The 20,250-nt window shown below is 40.3% G+C and overlaps 3 protein-coding genes across 3 annotated transcripts; 1 reads left to right on the top strand and 2 right to left on the bottom strand.

Moving 5' to 3' along the window:
• Positions 1–5,738: 5,738 nt before the first annotated feature.
• Positions 5,739–8,903, bottom strand: LOC137958154 (transcription termination factor MTERF5, chloroplastic-like). Its single transcript, XM_068805250.1, has 4 exons — positions 8,773–8,903; positions 7,424–7,473; positions 7,088–7,300; positions 5,739–6,971 (listed from the first exon to the last, which is right to left on the bottom strand). The coding sequence occupies exons 1-4, from the start codon at positions 8,850–8,852 to the stop codon at positions 5,797–5,799; spliced, it is 1,518 nt and encodes a 505-aa protein (XP_068661351.1). The 5' UTR covers positions 8,853–8,903; the 3' UTR covers positions 5,739–5,796.
• A 329-nt stretch (positions 8,904–9,232) lies between these two features.
• Positions 9,233–12,981, top strand: LOC137944448 (uncharacterized). Its single transcript, XM_068790135.1, has 8 exons — positions 9,233–9,478; positions 9,741–9,893; positions 9,982–10,097; positions 11,444–11,535; positions 11,732–11,753; positions 12,014–12,082; positions 12,355–12,423; positions 12,509–12,981. The coding sequence occupies exons 1-8, from the start codon at positions 9,283–9,285 to the stop codon at positions 12,587–12,589; spliced, it is 798 nt and encodes a 265-aa protein (XP_068646236.1). The 5' UTR covers positions 9,233–9,282; the 3' UTR covers positions 12,590–12,981.
• LOC137944439 (uncharacterized) lies at positions 12,923–18,891 on the bottom strand. Its single transcript, XM_068790129.1, has 4 exons — positions 18,330–18,891; positions 15,898–16,173; positions 14,899–15,036; positions 12,923–14,691 (listed from the first exon to the last, which is right to left on the bottom strand). Exons 1-4 carry the CDS (start codon positions 18,651–18,653, stop codon positions 13,159–13,161), a joined length of 2,271 nt encoding a protein of 756 aa, XP_068646230.1. The 5' UTR covers positions 18,654–18,891; the 3' UTR covers positions 12,923–13,158.
• Between the last annotated feature and the right edge of the window lie 1,359 nt (positions 18,892–20,250).

Genomic DNA, 20,250 nt, shown 5'->3' with positions numbered 1-20,250 from the left:
CGATAATAGAAATTTTCAAATTGAACCATCAGTAACCCACCCGGAAGAGATCCTACGCAACAAAATCATATAAAAAAAATAGATACTGTGAGCTGAGAAACAATACTTACTAAAGAACAAGACTTCAATTTCTTTCATATTTTCTCATTCACGTTGTCGGCTTAAATAGCCATTTTACAAACTATACATGGAGAGTTTAAGAGTGATTAACGAAAATCACGTAATTACAAAGATTACAGGATATGTATTGAGAAGGTAAGAATATATTTCTTCGTAAGGAAAAAAATCTCAACACTCCCCCTCAAGTTGGTGCATAGATATTACTCGTGCCCAACCTGTCGAGACAATTGTTAAAAGCTCGATAAGACACTGCCTTGGTCAGCACATCGGCAAGTTGATCTTGAGACCGAACATGAGGGACTTCAATGATTCTTGGTTCTAGCTTTTCCTTAATAAAGTGTTTATCAACTTCAATGTGTTTAGTTCTTTCATGTTGGACTGGGTTGTGGGCAATATCACATACTGCCTTACTATCACAGTATAATTTCATAGGACTTGTCTACTCATTGTGTAGTTCTTTTATGAGATTTTTGATCCATAATAATTCACATATTGCCTTGGCCATTCCCCGGTATTCGACTTCAGTTGACGATCTGGCCACCACCTCTTGTTTCTTACTTCTCCAAGTAACCATAGATCGTTGATCCTCTATTGACCTAGCTCAATCGCCATCGGTATAACCTTCATTTTTCAAGTCGCCTCCTTTTTTAAACAAAATTCCTTTTCCTGGAGATGATTTCAAGTAGCGGAAGATACGGTTGATGACATTCATATGTTCTTCACTTGGAGTGTGCATAAACTAACTAACCACACTTAGTACATAAAATAAATTTGGACCGATATGTGCAAGATACATTAACCTCCCAACTAGTCTCTGATAACGTTCCTTGTTAGTAGAGACTTGATCTGAATGTGTTCCCAGTTTCAAATTTTCTTCCATAGGAGTATTGACTAGACTACATGCTGTCATACCAGTTTCCTTCAATAAATCCAAAGCATATTTTTGTTGAGATAAAAAAATTCCATCCTTGGATCTTGACACTTCAATACCAAGAAAATATTTTAAGTAGCCAACATCTTTCATTTCAAACTCTCTAGCAAGATGACTTTGCAATGCTTTCTTTTCTTCTGGATCATTCTTAGTTATATCATATTATCAACATACGCAATAAGAGTTGTGATGGCCTCCTTGTTATATTTCAGGAAGAGAATATGATATGAGTTGCTTTGCTTGTATCCGATAGATTTCATAAAATTTGTGAACCTTCCAAACCACACTCTCGGGGACTGCTTCAAACCATATGGGGATTTCCTCGGTTTACATACTTGCTTGCATCATTTGTTATGCATAATACATCCAGGAGGTAATTCCATATAGACTTCTTCTTGGAGATCTCCATGCAAAAATACATTTTTAACATCAAACTGATATAAGGGCCAACTAAGATTCCCAACCAGAGATAGTAGACTCCGAACAATATTGATTTTGGCCACTAGTGCGAATGTCTCCATATAATCGATCTCGTAGGTTTGAGTATATCCTTTGGCTACAAGCCTTGCTTTGAACCTTTCAATGGTACCATCGGCTTTATATTTAATGGTAAATAATCACCTGCATCCGACCGGTGTCTTTCCTACAGGTAGGTTAACCACTTCCATGTTGAATTCTTTTGGAGGGACCTCATTTCTTCATTTATAGCTTTTTTCCACTTAGGATCTTTCAAGGCTTCCTGCACACTATAAGGAATAGATATAGCAGATAATTGATTCACAAATACTTCATTTGCCTTTTACAATCTATCATAAGACACAAAATTATGTATTGGATACTGAGATTTAGAGGTGAGAAGAGGTTCATAATTGACACTAGGTTTTCCTCTTGTGGTTCAATGAGCTAGCACTATTAGTTGAGTTTCAGAACTTACTTGAGGCTCAGACATGGACTCAGACTCAGAAAGCAATTGATCCACTGGTACATTATGAAGGGGGGAAGATGTCAGCTGAGACTCTGATTGCATCACTTCCATCTGGTCTTGTCTGTCTCCATCCTGTGAATCATGCTCATTTGTATCATTTTGATGTTCATTGCTGTAATTTGAATACTTACCACTTATAGTATCCAAGATATCCAAATGACGATTAAAGGTCTACAATTCAATCCTGTTCTCCCCCTAAATTGAAGATTCGGGAATAGAATAATACATGTTATCTTCATGAAATATTACATCAAGAGTGACATACAATTTGTGAGAGGGAGGATGATAACAACGATAAACTTTCTGATGTTGAGCATAACCAACAAAGACACACTTGAGAGCTCGAGGTTCCAATTTATTTCTCAATGGCTTATGGAGATGAACAAAGGATACACACCCAAAAAATCTAGGTGGCAGATTCGACACAGTAGGTGGACTATAGTTTCATGAAGAACACTCAAGGGAGTCTGAAATTGTAACTCACTTGAGGGTATTCGGTTGATAAGATAAGCTGCAGTTGTGATGGCTTCACCGACATATGAGCTTCAAACAAGGAAGCACGAACAACCTCAAGAAGGTGGCGGTTCTTTTGCTCTGCAACCCCATTTTTCTAAGGGGTGTACGAACAAGTAGTTTGATGACTAATTCCATGATCGTCTAGATATTCTTTCAAACCTTGATTAACAAATTCTCCACCAATGTCACTACTGCGAGTTTGTATTGTAGAATGGTAGGGAGTGGCTATCATTTTGTGAAATTGTTTGAACAACGAACTAATTTCACTTTTTAATTTCATTAAACCAATCCAAGTCATCCGGGTGTGACCATCAATAAAGGAAACAAACCATCGTTTATCACTCAGAGTCTATATTTGTTAGACCCCATACATCAAAGTGGATAATCATAAAGGGTGTTGGACTCCTATTCATGCTTATTTGAAATAGAACACGATGACTTTTAGCCAATTCACATACCTTGTACTTAAAATCTAAAACAAATAATCTAGCAAAGAGTTTTGGAAACACTTTCTTTAAATAACCAAAGGATGAGTGACCCAACCTTTTATGCCATAACCAAATATCATATGTTGTAGATTTATTCACGGAGAATGCTTGAGCTAACTGATGATAACTCTTTGGCTTCAAATCAAGGTAACAGAGTTTCCCCCTTCTAGTACCATGACCAATTGTCTTTCAAGTTCGAATGTCCTTAAACACACAACGGTTAGGCCAAAAGATCACAATACAATGCAAAGTGCGTGTTATTTGAGAACTTGAGAATAAATTATGATTGAGGGTTGGAACAATTAAGACAGAATCAAGACTCAGATTTTCAGTGAGGGTGATGTAACCTTGTCCAATAACATGAGCATTTGCTGTAGATATGATGTTCAGATGGTTTCATAATTTTAACATGATGATTGTCAAAGGTCATATGATCAGTAGTACCAAAATCAATTATCCATTCACTATTTCTACTAGGAGTGGAAATATTAAGAACCTTACAGGATGTAGGAGGGGTGGTGGACTCTGCTACTACAACAGAAGCATGATTATTTTCTTTAGTGTTCCGTTTGCGAGACGCTTTAGTAGGATCCAACCATTCTGGATACCCAATAAGTTCATAATATATGAACTTTGTATGCCCAGTCTTACCATAATGAGTACAAATACGCTCTGGTTTTTATTCCTTCGACATGATGCAAGAAGATCGGTGATGATTACCCAAAAATATTGGCCTGGTCCGCTTTCTATTCATTGGGTTGACCTAGTTTGGGACTCTAATTCCGGTCCAGTCAAAGAACTGGTCTGGTCCGCTTTCTGAATAAGACTTTTTTTTTTTGGGTTTTGGTCTGATCCGGTCTGATCCGGTCAGAGAACTGATCTGGTTTGGTCTGCCACTGGGTTGACCCGGGTTGGGTATCTATTTTTATCCGGTCCAAGAAGTGGTTCGGGTCTCTGTTTTCGGTCTGGTTCAAGAAGTTGTCCGATTTGGCGACCCGTCAGAAAAATAAAAATGTGGGACCTAAGTTAACAGAAGCGAATTTTTTTCTTCGTACCATCATCTTCTTTGTGGACGGTGCAACTTCTTCTTCGCCGATGACGTTCGGGCTGGCAGTACGCTAGAAAGCCGAGCGGTGGCTCGACTTCAGTCGTCGGCGTCATCCGGAAGGTCCGCCGGAGTGGGGTGACGACGGAGATGAATAGAGCTCGAGACGTTGGTGCGGCTCTTCGTCTTCTGCATTGGTGACGCTGGTACCGATCGCTGGAAGGTGGTTTGGTGGCGGTTCATCGGCGACTTTCGGGAGTTCGGAGTGGCGGCGGTTTTGTGTTATAGCGATGGCCGAAGAGAAACGCAAACAACGTCTTCTTCGTTCACGGAGCATACCTGCGCTGTTTTTTTTTTTTTCGGCGACAGAGTTGCTGCTCTGTTCTTCGACTATGGGATCGGCGACGGGAGAATGATTCTCCTGCTCCGATACCAACTAAAGAATAAAACTTCAATTTCTTTCATATTTTTTCATTCATGTCGTCGCCTTAAATAGCTGTTTTACAAAATATGCACGGAGGAGAGGAGAGTTTAACATTGATTAATGAAAATCACGTAATTACAGAGATTACAATGAGCACCAAGCTATTAAAAAAAATCTCAACATAATTTGTTGAATAGAAAACAATGAGCACCAAGCTATTAAAAAAAAAAAAACACGTATACCACTCGTAAAACAATACTTGAAGCCAGCTCTCTCCGCAAGTTTAGCACTGAGTACATCAAAGCAAGCATGACCTTGATGAATCCCGGGAGATTCCAGAATCCGTCGAAGTGCCTTAACTGGAAAATCCATTGAAGGGGCTCTCTCTCCCATGCAAGCTTTCATGTTACAGAAGCATTCTTGGATTTAATTTTAGATGTGGAAGGGAAGAAAACTAGCCGTTGGAGTGGGCACCCAGTTTTGAAACATGCAATAAGGAGGTGTTTTGGCAGTTGATTTTGTAGAAGAGAAGGCAAAGGGACAGCAGAGTCATGACTGAACACCGAAAGCTGCATGATGCCGAGGATTTTCTGTCTACCCCAAAAGAATGTTCAGGAACTGACGATTATGAAAGACTCTTTTGATTTGCTCGAATATTTCCAGTTTGGTTCCCACTTCCCAGTCGGATTACAATTCATTCTCCACGCATTTGACCAGTCGCCCAATTGCGCTACAAGCTCGAAAATCTGGATTAGCTGAGTAGCAAGCTCAAAAAGAGCATCGACTAACCTGATACGCTCCTTGCTTGCTTCCATAAGAACAACAGAACCGAGCTCCTTCCTCATCAGGGGGGTCCTATTTTTATTTTCAAAAAATATGTTTTTTTTATTAATCATGTATTTTTATTTTTACGCTGTTAAATTAATAATGGATTATGTCAAATATGTCTCATTTTGTTAAAAAAAATTTGACCATGATTTCATTTTTATTTTTAATTAATTGGCACCTTGCTGCCAAATGAACCAATCTTCATTTCGAAGGCCAACATCACCAGAAGCCAAGATGCAGTGCTTAGGCTAATCTGTCTTATCTATCATGTAAAGTGGAATTATATACGCATAAAGAAGCATCTGTTGTGTATAAGAAAAATACAGATTCAATTCAAAAAATGGATCTATCATTCAGCTGGAAGCGAACTGATGACATAGAAACAGTAATTTTTTGGCAGATATAATTAACAAACAACACTGAAACAACCCTGTATTGAGAGTTAGTATGATGATGGATCTACAACTGTAGATCTCCGACTGCAGTAGCAATATCTTCATCATCAGTGTATGTAAGATCCAAATCAACAGAGTCTTTGGCAAGTTTCTTCATTTTTCTCTTCAAGATCCTCTCAAATTCACTAACTGAAACAGAAAGAACTTGGTTGAGGAGCAACTTGACTCCACACTCCTTGACCTGCCTATACCTGGGTTTAATCCTTTCCACCAAACTATATCCAAAATACTGTGGAAATTTCACCAGTTCAGACCTTGGATAATCCATGGTTAAGAAAAAATCCCATTTAGGTATCAAGTTCTCTGTCAAACTGAACGTGTACAATGCTCCATATCTTGAAACCATGGTCCCTATCTCCACCATATCATATCCCCTCTCCAAGAAAAATTCGGTCACTGGCTTCAAATTTGCTTCAATACTTAATCCAAAAGTTTGTGGTGAACGGTGCAAAAGAACTGCAACATCCACACCCATGGATCGGAAGTACTCAGCTGTGGGCCTAAGCTTGTCATCCACACTATAACTTATAATGTGCGGGCAACGAGTTAATATCTTCCCTATATTCTCACTTGAAAGACCCGATTCATACAGGTACTCCACAGAGACATTCAGCTTGTGTCTACTATATGTGAGCAATGCTGGAAACCTATATATCACCTTGGCCCACTGGTTCTTATCTACACCAAGTTTCTCTAAGTATTTCATGGTGGGTTTAAGGTTCTCAGAGATGCTAATTCCGCATAACTGGGGCCTTTTGTAGAGGATGATAGGGATATCTGACTTGGGCACTCCAAGGTCAAGGAGCAGTTCAACTACAGGTTTAATTTTTCCTTCTAAACTGTAATAAGCAAAAGCAGTGAACTTCCTGGTCATGTCTTTGATTTGTTTGAGACTCATACCCAGGTCTAGGAGGTACTGTATGTGAGCAGGGAATTGACCATTAGAGCCTACTTCACTGACACGGGCTATAGCTTTGAGCTTCTTGGAGCTAAGACTGGTATTCTTTGGAGACAGTGAACTAGGTGGACTCTCAGGGGGTGGTGGACTTGGTCCGTTTTTACTGGGTGGGTCTGGAAATTTTCCTACAGAGTCTACAAATAGATCTCCATACTCATCTAGAAGAGTCTCCAGGTAAGGAACAAGAGCATCTCGTATCTCAAGAGTTGTCAATTCTCTTCCTGCCAAACCCATGCATATTTGATTAATCCTTGAATGAAAATTAGATTTCCTGTCTAAGAAGCATTAACATGCAAAGAAAAATCAAATTAGAAACATAATTCATAAGAAATCGAACCTACTAGATATCGAGATTTATGAACAACATGGAGTCTGGATATCAAATGATCAATGAAATGATCTGACTTGTTGGTTATTCTTGATACGGCAGCATTACTCAATCCCTGCTTTCTGAGGAACAAAGAGAGAACAGCTTTTGCCTCCTCTTTCTCTGCAACTAACAGAGTTGATGGTATTGTTGTGATATGCCCACCAGCCACCCCAGACCCATCTGCCCTCACATCAGTACATGGTGAACACAAAATCAGCAAACTGTCATCAGATAAAATCTCCAGAATAAGTTTGTAATGCAAAGAAGCAACATCGCACAGGAACACGAATTAGTATTGCTAACCGAGTCTTGCTTGGCAGGTGAAGACATGCTGAGGAAAAGAGAGTTGAGTCCTGAAGAGTAGAGAAGCTAGAAGATTAGATACTCCTGACACTCTCTAAGAGTGTTATATACAATGTGCACTTGTTATCGGAGAACTGGAAAACTATTAAAACCCAGAGAAGGATAACGAATCCATAGATCACAAAATATGAACTTAGTCTCTTGGCAATTGAGCACCAAATAGCAATTAAGAAAGTAGATTAGAGAGGACTAATAAAAAATGACCTCATTCTGCTCTGCATTTCCATGCTATTTTTGTTGTCAGTAGCCTCCATATACTGACATGCAGAGAGTTCGACGTAAACATTCCAATTTTAACACATGTTACCTCATCAAAGAGCCCCATATGTTGCTTGTAAGAACTTTTCATATACAATAAACATGGTTTATCACCATTGACATTGGATCTCAGTAGACTGGTTTGGGTTACGATGGACAATCTTAACCAATATAGCACTTTATATTGACCAACATATATCAAATTTTCGGGTAAACCATGTGGTATCTGGTGCCTTTATCACTATGAGTGAAAACAAGAATGACTATCATAGCTGAAAACTAGCACATTTTGAGGCTCAGCTACTCAATGGTTAGGGTGAGAATATCAGAATGCACTTATAATAACAATCTTAAATGAATTAATATGTCTTTTCACTCAAAATTTGGAAAAATAAAACAATTATTCACAAAATCACAAAGAGCAAGAATACCACGCAATCAACAGAAAAAAAAAAAAAAACAAATTTCAGAAATTTTTTTGATATTTCAGTAACTTGCAAAATTTCCACGACCTTTTAATAAAAAACCAAACTCGAATTACGTATTTAAAATCATGACACCTTAATCCACTACATTCTTTCTTTCACCAATTGAGCCTCTAGCTACTGCATCTGATATATACTCAAATTCACTACAATAATAAAACGATAACAATTTCCCACAAACACCAAATTCAAACAAGAAAAAGAGAAGAAAAAAATTAATACCTTGTACCAATAAAAGAAATTCAACACATCACGTCCAAAAACTAAGATAAAATATAAAATAGATAAGGATCCAGCTTCTGCTCAATCTGATTTAAAAAAAAAAGAGAGTAGCGTCCCAAAGCAAACGTCCAGGCCTCGCAAACCAACCGAATAGGATTATTTTCCTTTCGGAAGGAAAACCAACTAATTTACTTTGTAATAGACGACGGTTATTGGTTACATGAAACTACCTACTTCCGGCTACTGAAACATAGCCATAAACATAAACGTGTTTAAAAAAACTGAAATAAAATCGTGCTATATTGAGCAGAAGACTATCTTTACCTTGACAAAAGAATTTCTCTGAGAAGAGGTAACTGATAAGGGGAGTGAGTAGCCCGTGGAGCAGAAGAGAAAGCCTTCATATTTCTCTAGCCAAGATAGAAGAAGCACGACTCCAGCGAGAAGAAAATCCACATAAGGACAACGGCAAATTTTACAGGAATTTATGTTTCCCTGCAAGCAGTCCCGCTCCTGCTGCAGTAGCTCTGAACTTCCGAGACGACAAACGGATGTGGATCGCGGCAAATATCAGCCAATGAGACGGAAGAGCGGCACGTGCCTTGCACGTGATCTGGATTTCTTGATGATTGTGGGCCCGCGAAGAAGATTGAAGCGCCACAGGATTACTCGTAATTTTATTATAAGAAAGGGGTAATTATGAAAATCTCGTGGGCCTAGGCCCAAAAGGCAACCAAAACCCCAGAGCGTAAACCTGGGAGAAGAGACTGGTTTTCATCAGCTTTCCATGAGTCTGCAGCAAGCGGAGGAAGAAGAAAAGCAGTGAGAAAACCTATGGCAACGCTTCTTAGACGTGCTTTCTCCACGAAAAGCTTAGTCCTTCTTCGGAACTCTCGTAATTTTAGCAACATTTCACATCTCTCTGGTGTGGGTTCGGCTACAGCTCTTCATTGTCACCGGGGCTTTGGCCGATTGGACTTTGGATTTCGTATTGAAAGTCAGAGAGGTTTCGCTAAAGGAAAGAAATCAAGTAAGGTCACTTACGATTTTTTTTCTTTTCAGTTTGTCTTTTGAAGTTATATTTGGGTGCCTTAGGTTTTTTTTTTTTTTTTTGGGAGGGATGGGTGGGGTGGGGGGGGGGGGGGGGGGGGAGGTCTTTCAATAACCTAGATTTCCTCTTTCATTGAACTTAATTTTTCCATTTTGGGCAGTTTATACATTCGTATTCTTCATCTACCAAGCCATCGTCTATTTCATTATGCGTTTGATTTTTCTCAAGCTGCATTTTTTAGAGGTCGCCGACGATGATGATGAAGATGGTGGAGTTAAAGTGGACCGTAACATAGGGCCTACTGTCAAGGCAACTGCTCTTGCGCAGATGGATGCAGCAGTAATCGCATTGTCGCGAGAGCTTAGCAAGTTGAGGACAGGAAGGGCTGCACCAGGTTTTAATGCTGTTAATCATCTTATGTTTCTATTCATTCTTTTGATGATTTCTTCTTGGGGTTAATGTTTGGAGTATTTCTGTTGCAGGAATGCTGGATCATATAAACGTAGAGACAAATGGTGTAAAAATGCCTTTGACACGTATTGCGGTTGTTTCTGTCATAGATTCACAAAACCTCTCGGTTACACCTTATGATCCGAATGTACAGATACTTCTCTTTGTCATTCTTTATCATTAGTTTTTACTTCCTTAGTCATCATAACCGTTAGAATCTGGATATCTTTCTCATTTTGAATGTATTAATTTTCTAAATTTCTGATCTTTACATTGACTGCGAGAACTTTTTCATGGCCTAAACAGAGAGGAAATCACACACTAGATTGGATCAGATTGGGTCTTCTAATCCTTGATCTATGTGGGACTACTCTAACATTTTTTATGTAATTTCTTTGAGAACATTAAAACCAGAAACCATCTTAAAACTCTGACCTTAAAAAGTGTAAGTAGCCAAAATGTTTCATTTCTTTCTGACAGATTTTGATGTTAAATTTATGATATGGACAACCAGCGTAAATGCACAGCACTATAGCATCATTTTCCACAGAGTCTACAATACCTGATTAGTTGAAATGACCAGCATCCATTTATACACTAGGAGACCTAAATTTGCAGTGCAGAGATAGTAAAGAGTATCCTATATGATGAAGCAGGTGAGTTGGTCTAGTTCTCAAAGTCATAATATGAACACAAAGTGCACCAATGGTTCTATTTGGCCCTGCTGACTTGAACCTTAAAGTGAGGTATTTTCCTTGCATGGTGCATCGATGTCTAATTGGTGTGTGTCACATGAGAGTAGTGGGAAGAAAAGAAGCATCTGCAATAAGAGAAGCAGAACAAAGAGCACATAAATCCGATCAAAGTGGACTTATTTTTTTTTTTTTCAACACAAATATCAAAACTTCTTTCCTGTTTTTGTTTCATATGCTGTTTTCTGACACCATATGCAGACCATAATTTTGCTTTGGTTTTATTGACTTTATGAGAATTATGGGAATTTCCAAAAGCTTTTGTTTTATGAGAACATCATTAAGGACCTCTTGGGCCAAAACTTTTCTGTTTCTATTTATTTTTTTAAAGACATGGAAATAATATTTGCCTGTTGACTAAAGTGTTACATATTTGATGCCTCAAAAAAAAATATTATTGTTTAATGTAAGGAAGCACATGAAGCGGTGGCTACTGTGGCTGTACACCATATGATTAACTACCTGGAGTACATTTTTCATTTATTTCATTTTGTGGTTGCATTTTTGGTTCAGGGAAAGACAGGAAAAAGAAAGTTTTTTCATCTTCAAATATATCATTTTGAAAGTAAACAAAAGACCAGTGACTCTAATTACCATGGCTGTACACCAGATGATGAAATACCAATATATTGGGAATGCCTATTACACTTCATGGTTTTAGTTGTTTATTTCAATGAGAAAAGCAATCAAGCGTGGTGAAGTTACTCATATTCCCTGACAAAGACATTTTTCCTTGTTGCAGACCTTGAAGGAGTTAGAACATGCAATTGCTTCATCTCCATTAGGCTTAAACCCAAGACAAGATGGCCAAAGACTGATTGCAGCTATACCACCGTAAGTGGTACTGCCATGTCATTCTGTTTTCTTGTTTTTCCTAATTTAATTTAACGAGTGTTGACCTCAATCAGTCAAGCCAATGGACTACCCACTTTATCTGAGTTGTTTCAACTCTATAAAGCAATATCTCTATGTTCCCTTTGTTTAACTCTTTTTTTTTTTTTTTTTTTTCAATTCTTGCTATCCATACCAGGTTAACCAAAGAGCACATCCAGGTGAATCCTTCATTTAGTTTTATATTATTTCTGCCTTGCTCTGTTTTTTTATGTCAGTTTTTGGATTTGATTTATTTTATTTTAATTGGTTGGTCTCACGTAGTTGGATTAGCTAATGGTTTAGATGATGGGCTTGCTAAAGAGGGGTTCTCTCCCCCTCTTTAAAATAATTTCACACCATCAGAAAGAAAAAAAATTGTGCTTTTATATTACATATCTACTCTAATATTCATCTTAGTCCAATCCATCTGTATATTTAGGCAATGTCTAAGTTGGTCTCAAAATCTGCTGAAGATGTTAAGCAGAGCATCAGAAGAGCACGTCAAAGGGTAAGCAAAATATTCACTTGTCTACTAGTAGTGCATTCTTCTCCTTCTGAGTTGTCAATAATCACTGATTCACTAATACCTATGGTTTCCATTAGTTTATAAGAAGTTATTTTTTAGAAGTTGACTCATAATTGAATTTTCTCATGGCTGCTTGAGTCAGGGGTTCAATTGTAGCTGATGAGCACTTCAGTGCACATCAGCGCATTTATTAGTTTATCATCCATAATTGGTTGCTTTGGTATCTGTTGATTGTTAGTTTTTGGATTGTGCAGGCATTGGATTCCATAAAGAAAGCAGCATCAAGTATTCCAAAAGATGATGCTAAGAGGCTCGAGAAAGAAGTGAGTGATCAACTTGAATGAATGCACACAAAGGAATTGTCGTGTTTGTTCCTTTCTTATCTGATTCTCATTTATGTATCTCTAGGTTGAGGAGATGACGAAAAAATTTGTGAAGTCCGCAGATGACATGTGCAAGGCAAAAGAGAAAGAAATTATGGGGAAATAAGCTGGCTAAAATATGTTTCATTCACAGAACAGTGTTCATTGCAGGTGACATTGTTGAGCAGTTCTTTTTGGGAAGCCCTTTTGAGTCAGGCAGATTCTACCTTAGTCACTGCGGAGTCTGGTCGGCTTTGTTGAATTTCTTTTGATGCTAATTGATGTTGTCAGGCCGAAAGGAAGGAAGCATGTGGTGAAAAAGTGTAATCAAAACTGTTGCGGGAGGGAGGGACAGATGATTTGCAATATTTTCCTTTGTTAGTTGACCTGTTACATCCACTCTACCAAAGTATACATAATTCTAGTTAGATAATTATCAAATATCTGTCTAAGAGGAGAAAACATTTGCAAAGTGGTTTCTATTAGTAGCTCTCAATACACTTGATTTTTTGGAATTCACTGCGGCATCCAGAGCACTTCATTACATTCAAAGAGATCCCAAAATACTTAGAGATTAAGTATTCTCTACTACTAATATTCCAACTTTTTACAGCTGTCCGACACCCTCCTTACTCTACGTCTCCTTTCAATATGAAAACACCTTCTCCGGCATATAAATGCCTCTCTTCCTGAATTTTACACATTTGCTTCTTTAGTCACAAGCTTAATCCCTCTTACCCAGAGTTCTGCATCTTGGAGTCCACCCTCACACAGGAAATGGACTTCTTTGTTCTTAGTTGTTATCACCCGAAAGATGCCAGGTTCATTGGCATCTCCCTTCCTACGTCGGTTCCTTTGAAATGCAGCGCTAGGGCCAATCTCTGCCTCTCTACACACCACATTCCTCTTTTTTGACTTACCCCACAGCAGCACTCCGGCTGGCCCCGCCATCTTCATCACTTTCCCGTGTGGCTTTCCTCGGCCTCCCTTCGTGTGCTTCTGCACACTGGCCCCACCCAAAACCAGCGTACGTGCTAGCTCATCTAGTATTACACGCTCTGACTCATTCCCAGGCTCACGATTTTTCTTAGCAAGTGAAAGCGCTGTTTCACCGCGTTGGGTCGACAGATCACAGCGGGCCCCACATGATATCAAGAACGAGCAGAGTTGCCCATGGCCTTCCCTTGCAGCTAGCATGAGCGGGGTGTAACCCTCACTGTCCCGGACGTTCACATCGTATCCCCTGCCTGTTAACAACTTCGAAGCTTGTAAGTCTCCTCTGCGGGCCGCACAATGCAAGGCATAGAACCCGCCAGGTCCACGGATACCCTTCTCGATTTCAAATTCGAGCATGATTTTCTCAAAAAGGTCTTTATTTTTGCTTGACCCCGCGAAACCAATGGCCGTATCGCCTGATTTATTTGAGAGCTTCACATCAGCACCAGCAAAAACTAGTAAACGAAAAGCTTCAAAATGGCCTTCCATGGCAGCAATCATAAGTGGAGAGAAGCCAATCTCATCCTGCTCATCAAGGTTGATGCTAGGCTGCTCGATCAGAGTCTTCAGTGACTTGATGTCACCTGATTTCGTGACAAAAAATACCGGCGAGAACACGCGTAAATTACTTGTCCGAACATTCTTCCCTGCACCGATTACGTCAAGCACTGTCCTTTGGAAGCCCAGACCCCACCCACCAGAGCTGGCAATTGATGCAGCACTATTACCTGCCATGTTGAGCAGGCCAAAATCGGCGCCAGCATAGGCCAGAACTCGGAGGCACTCCTCTCTCCGGTACTTCGCACAAATCATCACTGCAGTGTCCCCTGAGTCTGTTCTCGAGTTGAGATCGCACCCAGCATTGACAAGACTTTGGAGGATTCCTGGTTGATCGAGACGAGCAGCCATGTGAATCGGCCGGAACTCCGTTCCCCGACTCGTTTTGACTGGGAATTCGAAGTCCGCACCTTCACCCAACAGAACGTTGAGAGCCCCAGCATTCGCGCAGAGAATAGCATGGTGGATGAGTGTCCTGCCGAAGTGTGGATGATTGGGGGAATGATATCGGAGAAGCAATCGCAAAATCGAACCCGTAGATTCAAAATACTCAACAGCACACCAAGTGACGTCATAGGGTTCCGCCAGGCCAGCTCCAACCCGGAACTCTTCACTAGATGCAGGGTCCCATGACCAAGCTCCTAGACTCACCTGAATGTCTGTTCTCGCGCCAACCTGATAATCATCACCAAAACGGCTAGCGCACGTCAGATTACTGATAGATAAGTAATCTAGATATAAGAGAATTAAATCAACGATTAGTGATGATAAGGTGGGTCCCGGCTACATGTGTGTATGGTCCTGCCAATCGACTTTAACATTAGTAGATTGACCCACTTCATCAAAAGCTGCCTTAATCGTGTAGCAGGAACTAGCGGATACCTGTAGTAAGTGGCGAACCACAGCAACCTGCCTACTAATAATAGCCCCTACAAGGGCGGGGCAGTCGACATTTGTGTGAAGAACTGGCTTTGCAGATCGGAGCAGCACTCTATCCACAGCGTTTGCGTTAACTCCGCACTGTAATAAAGAGAAATTAGAGCGATTAAAAAGATCTCCAGTCACCAAGACGAAGTACAATCCCCAAGGCAGCATCTGAACAAATTCTTAAAAACATTCAGACCACAAACAAAGGTGACAAAAAGCATATAGGTGTTGATCAATCAGAAACTTGTTAAATTGGAATGCTTTGATCGGTTGATCCACAAGGAAGTGCAGTGTCTTTTCCTTGTGGAAAAATATAAGACTGGGTAAGGGAATTCTTGAGATTCCTTTGTGATACCTTTCGACGAGCACTGAAGTTTGGGTGATAAAAATTTGGTCGAATTCTGTAATACGGTAGGCATTAACGTATGCGGTAAAGAGTAGACTTCGAAGCGTTCCAGTCCCTGTCCAAAGATGAAAACTTTTCATCCTTTCAAAGAGGTCGTGGTGCCATAGGATACTGGGAGAAAATGCTAGAAGTACGTAAAGATAAGCAACATCGTCTAAACCTTATCCGAGACCTGCAGGGCGTCAATACAGAGGGAGATAGCTTCACGGAGCGCGCTGCAGGTTTTGTAAGGAACTCAAATTTGTCCTTCAAACTTGCACAGTGGATGATGCAACTCGATTTGTTTTTTTAGACTCCATCAGGACATCTTATTCTAGGTTTTCACACACGGAAGCATTGCCCATACATCCTTGGAGCATCATAAAAAGGGTTTCCTAAGGCCTTTAGCAATTCGAGGGGCTGGTTCATTATACCAATCTAGGAGATTCTACATGCAAATGCTTAATAACAGTTTCAGTAAGAAGCCAATTACCCGCGCGTGATAGACATATCCGCATATCATCAGTCAGGTGTGCGTAGTAAATTCAAGTAGGGAAGAATTATATTACCTTCATTAGAGTGTCAACGACATCCACGAAACCTCTGCAACTGGCAGCAACAAGTGCATGCACGGCAACGTGCGGCCGGATAAGATCAGATCCCATTAGCAGCTCCGCAAGCCTAGCCCTGCCATGCCAGCTCGCCTCCATCAATGCCTCCTCACAAGCTGGCTGAGACGCACCAGCCTTCAACAGGATCTCCAGCATCTCCACATGTCCTTCTCTCACCGCCGCTGTGGTTGCAAAACCTCTGAACAACTTCTGATTCACGTTCGCACCAACACTCTGATCACATAAAAGACAACAACAAAAAAAAAGGATAACAAACCTTAGATTTACCAGTAAAGCACAAACAAAAACTGTACAAGCGCCCTCTCTTTTCATTTTCGTATCCTTTATCTATTTTGTCTTGTATGTCAGCACCAGACGGAGCACTTGGATATGAATTATGATCCGATCTGATGACGAATCTTTGGACGGTTTCGAGTTACAGAGGATATGGCTGGTAAAGACAACGGGAACGAGTTTCCTATGGGTTATCTGAAAAAAAGGGTATTGGAATAATGCACACGACGCGATGGTTGTGAGTTATGATGATTGGAATATCAATGTACAAAATTTAGACTGGAATATACTGACATTTAACTGATAAACTCTCTGAGAGGGAAAAATGTTAACCTCATTCACTCGAGAACGTAAAATACTGTTGCGAGGACAGACAAAAAAGCAGTCAAATATAACACACGGAAAAAAACTAGAATTGAATAAAAAAATTAGACACTCCAATATATTGCAGTTTGATGAGAGATTGAGATCAACACATCAATCTTCAGATCTGAGTATGGGACTTGTTCAGACGCATCCAGCTACCGTTTTTTCTAGAAACCATTTCCGATTTTAGACTTGATCGGTTGTGCATAGGATAGGGTACAATGAAAAACAAAGCCACTTCACTATTTTTGTCATGTTGCAATCAATCTATATGTTCTCCGAATCAGCGTGCATGTATCCAATTATTAAAAGATGTGAGATGCAAACAGTTTAGAGAGCTCAGGAACATAACATGTATTTCTCATGCTGCCTGTCCTCTAGGAGTTTCACTGCACACTGAGCTTATTTCAGGAGTCACGAGAGTCAGGTGGGAGGATACTAATTACTAAATCGTTAGAGTATCCAATACTTCTATTAAAGGTTACTGCATACTGCCAACTTCTAAATACAGGATACGCGACACCGCCCGTAAATCAGTCAAAGAAATCACACCAGAAGGTTAGTAATAAAATAGTATCTTTTAATAGGAGAAATAAAAGAATAGTCCCTTTCACGGCCGCAGTGAATCAGTCGTCTGACTTTGGTTTGCAGCTTAACCGAACCGCACTCCGTGTTTGGTTCGAGATTAAAAAATGTACAAGGATACGTAGAGATCAATTAACGATCTGACGGATGAGCATAGAATAGACAATTTCCAAAGTCACATAAAGCAGGGAATTTAAGCCTCTACGGGGAAGATTAGTGATCCAGACATTCAGTGTGGTCCACTAAATCTGCGGTCCCTATCGGAATGCGAAAAAAAATAGCGAAATCTGTTTGGCGAATTCAGAAAAAGTATCCAGGAACCATGTGGAAAGCAACCAAACGATGATGTCAAGATTTCACTTCGCGTTCAAATTTCTGAAATTTGAATGGTTCAAACTTCGAAGTTTAACAAATTTGAGAAAATGGTTGAGATAATGTTTTTCTTGAGAACGGTTGAGATATTATTCAGAAAAGACAAAAAGCAAACAAAAACGCTAAGATAGATCAGTAGACTAAACCCTTGGAGGAGTCCAAAGTCCGAGACTGGCTAGACTAGCTGTGTAAGGACTTTCCTTTTTTTCGTGTAGAAAGCATAGAAGGAAAGAGGCCAACACAGTGTCGGATATCTTATTGAGGAAAAGGAAAAGTACGACACTGAATCAAGTTGCAGTAGGATGAAATGCTGATTTATGGTCCACCAATGACTACCAAGCTGGTAGAACGAGTAGTAGAAACAGATGAACACCAACAAAGGAAAAAAGAGAAAGAGAAAGACAGAAACAGAAACAGAAATCAGAGAGAATATTATAATGATCAAGCTAGAGAGACCGCAAAATGCAAGGAGAAAAAGAGAGAAAAAGAGTAAAACATTAGGCTCAGGATGTCAGAATTTTTGCTGCCGTATTGAATATGAAGCTTCCTTAATGCTGAAGTAAATTGCCCACAGGCACCGAAGCATCAGATAAATAAATGGAGGCGTGAAGAGAAAAATAATTATAATTGAAGAGAACAGAGACTAAAATGAAAATGAGTTCCTAAAGATCATATCGTCGTAGCAGGAGTAACGGAGAAGCGAGAGCAGACAGTAATGAAAGGGCGAAATCTAATTGGACTAAAAAAGGAATCGATCAAAACAGAGCACATACCAGTAGCTTGCGCACGAGAGTCAGATTTCCGGCATGAACAGCAAGAAACAAGGGCGACACGTCGGCCTTGAACTCCTCATAGTCGATCCGCACTTTGTTCGCGGATTCATCGTGAAGCACGATCTCCGTCGTCCTGGTTTTCAAGCAAACAGCGCCGACAAAGTTGACATCGATAAATGGATCAGCGATGCACTCAAGAGCAGACTTCAGATCGCCGGCATGCGTCGCTTCGACCAGTCGCTGAGACACCTCCGACTCGCAATCGACTGGGAAAACCTGCTTCCCGGTGAGAAATCCGGCGGCGGAGTGGCCAAATACAGTCATTTTTTCGGACTTAAAAATCACGGCTCAGGCAACAACTTCCTTTGGCTTGAGAGCTCAGGGGACTGAGCATGCTCTGCTCAGTATCTCCACTCCAAAAATATCTCCAGAAGTTCGCTCTCCCTCACGCCTCTAAAACAAAATGCAGCAATGAAGCATGGCCTATCGACGGATTAGTTCTCGGAGCAAAAACAGGTTTGTCTGTCTGTAACACGCTTCACTGCCAGTGCTCTCCCCTCAAATTTTTCGAAAGGAGTGAGCGCGAGTGTAGAGGAGAAAAGGTAGGCATGTATTTAACGGGGAGGGTTCCATCTTAACCGTGGTTGAGAAAAGGCCCTAAGCGGTCAAGATTTTTGATCGTAGGTCCCACAAGTACGACCGTTTTACTATCTCCTCAGATACGGCTTCGAATGGCAGAGACTACGAGCCACGCCGGCTGCAAAAGCATCCCACGTCATCCCACGCGGTTGCCTCTCATCAGCCGTACGCCAACGTGTCAACGCCGCCGTTGATGACGGCCGGTGAGTCTTTTTATAATAAAAACGCGAGTTGGCCGTCGACGGGAGGAAGAAGACCGGAAAAAAAAAAAGGGATTAGTTTAATCGCTTAGAGACAAAGCGATTCGTTCGGATCTTTAGATCGGAGACACTGATTTACCGAGCCGGAATTATAATCATGTTCGTAATCAGCGTCAACGTGTAGAAAGCACCGGGACATTCAACTCATAATGAGTTGACTTAATCTAATATAATAAGGAATTTAATAAGCTAAGAGGTGGGTTATCAGCGTAGAACAAGCCTGAAGTAATGCGCATGCGCAAATCCCTATGTCGAGGTCTCGGCTTCCATCTACTCTTCTTCTGTTTTACCTGGTCGTCGGAGTTTAACCAGTGGGAAGGTCGGTGGGGGGTGTGTTTTTATGGGCACGAGTACTCTCTGGAGTGCCAAATGGGTAATAACTACTAGCTAGTGGAGAACGCCGGTGTTATAATGTGTGTACTGGGTATGGAGGAGAACAGGTGAAAAGTAAAATAAAACAGATCATAAATTAATATTCAGCTTCGCATTAAAGTTTGCAATCTGCTTTCCATATGGTTTTTATTAGCATGTACGAGTATTGAAATGGATCATTGCAAGATGGACCTCCCAGAGGAGGCCCCAACCCCCCAACAAGATCATGGTCGGCACCACCCTACCATTTTGTTTCAAATTTGAGTGATGCCATGTCTGTTTGTTAACAGACTATTTAAGCTTGTCTTTTCCCTTTTCTGTAAGCCATTTCATGTCATCTGAAGCCCAAGTTGGACAAAATAAGAGGTTGTGCAATAATGGGTATTGCTGAATCATGTCATTAAGACCAAGCAACAAACACCTCGTCTGTGTTGCTTGGCCTTTAATGAAAGTTTGGCCTCATTATGAAAGTTTAAAGTGTTTTTACATTAAAGGAAGAACAAAGGCTGATAATTATTCAATGATATAGAGAGAAGAATATGTTTGTTTTAAGTGCAAGTCACTCCCAACACACATTCCTCTATCTATACCCTGCAAAAGGATGATAGAATTGAAGTAAATTATTCAGATTAGGTGAGTTTTTACTTCCA

This window comes from Aristolochia californica, unplaced genomic scaffold (genome assembly GCF_029961685.1).
Source record: "Aristolochia californica isolate CCGP_79_NKW_82.1479 unplaced genomic scaffold, dmAriCali1.0.hap1 SCAF_1, whole genome shotgun sequence".
NCBI classification, from domain to species: Eukaryota; Viridiplantae; Streptophyta; class Magnoliopsida; order Piperales; family Aristolochiaceae; genus Aristolochia; species Aristolochia californica.
The sequence above is the reverse complement of the archived record's forward strand: the minus strand, read 5'-3'. Positions and strand labels throughout refer to the sequence as shown.

Coding starts and splice junctions, on each gene's coding strand:
- LOC137944439 (XM_068790129.1), bottom strand. CDS start 18,653: ATGACTGTATTTGGCCACTCCGCCGCCGGATTTCTCACCGGGAAGCAG. Junction 15,037..15,897: donor TCGTTGACACTCTAATGAAG/GTAATATAATTC, acceptor TCTTTATTACAG/TGCGGAGTTAACGCAAACGC. Junction 14,692..14,898: donor TGGTTCGCCACTTACTACAG/GTATCCGCTAGT, acceptor GATGATTATCAG/GTTGGCGCGAGAACAGACAT.
- LOC137944448 (XM_068790135.1), top strand. CDS start 9,283: ATGGCAACGCTTCTTAGACGTGCTTTCTCCACGAAAAGCTTAGTCCTT. Junction 11,536..11,731: donor CTGATTGCAGCTATACCACC/GTAAGTGGTACT, acceptor TATCCATACCAG/GTTAACCAAAGAGCACATCC. Junction 11,754..12,013: donor TAACCAAAGAGCACATCCAG/GTGAATCCTTCA, acceptor CTGTATATTTAG/GCAATGTCTAAGTTGGTCTC.
- LOC137958154 (XM_068805250.1), bottom strand. CDS start 8,852: ATGAAGGCTTTCTCTTCTGCTCCACGGGCTACTCACTCCCCTTATCAG. Junction 7,301..7,423: donor CACCTGCCAAGCAAGACTCG/GTTAGCAATACT, acceptor ATGTGAGGGCAG/ATGGGTCTGGGGTGGCTGGT. Junction 6,972..7,087: donor TAAATCTCGATATCTAGTAG/GTTCGATTTCTT, acceptor TGGGTTTGGCAG/GAAGAGAATTGACAACTCTT.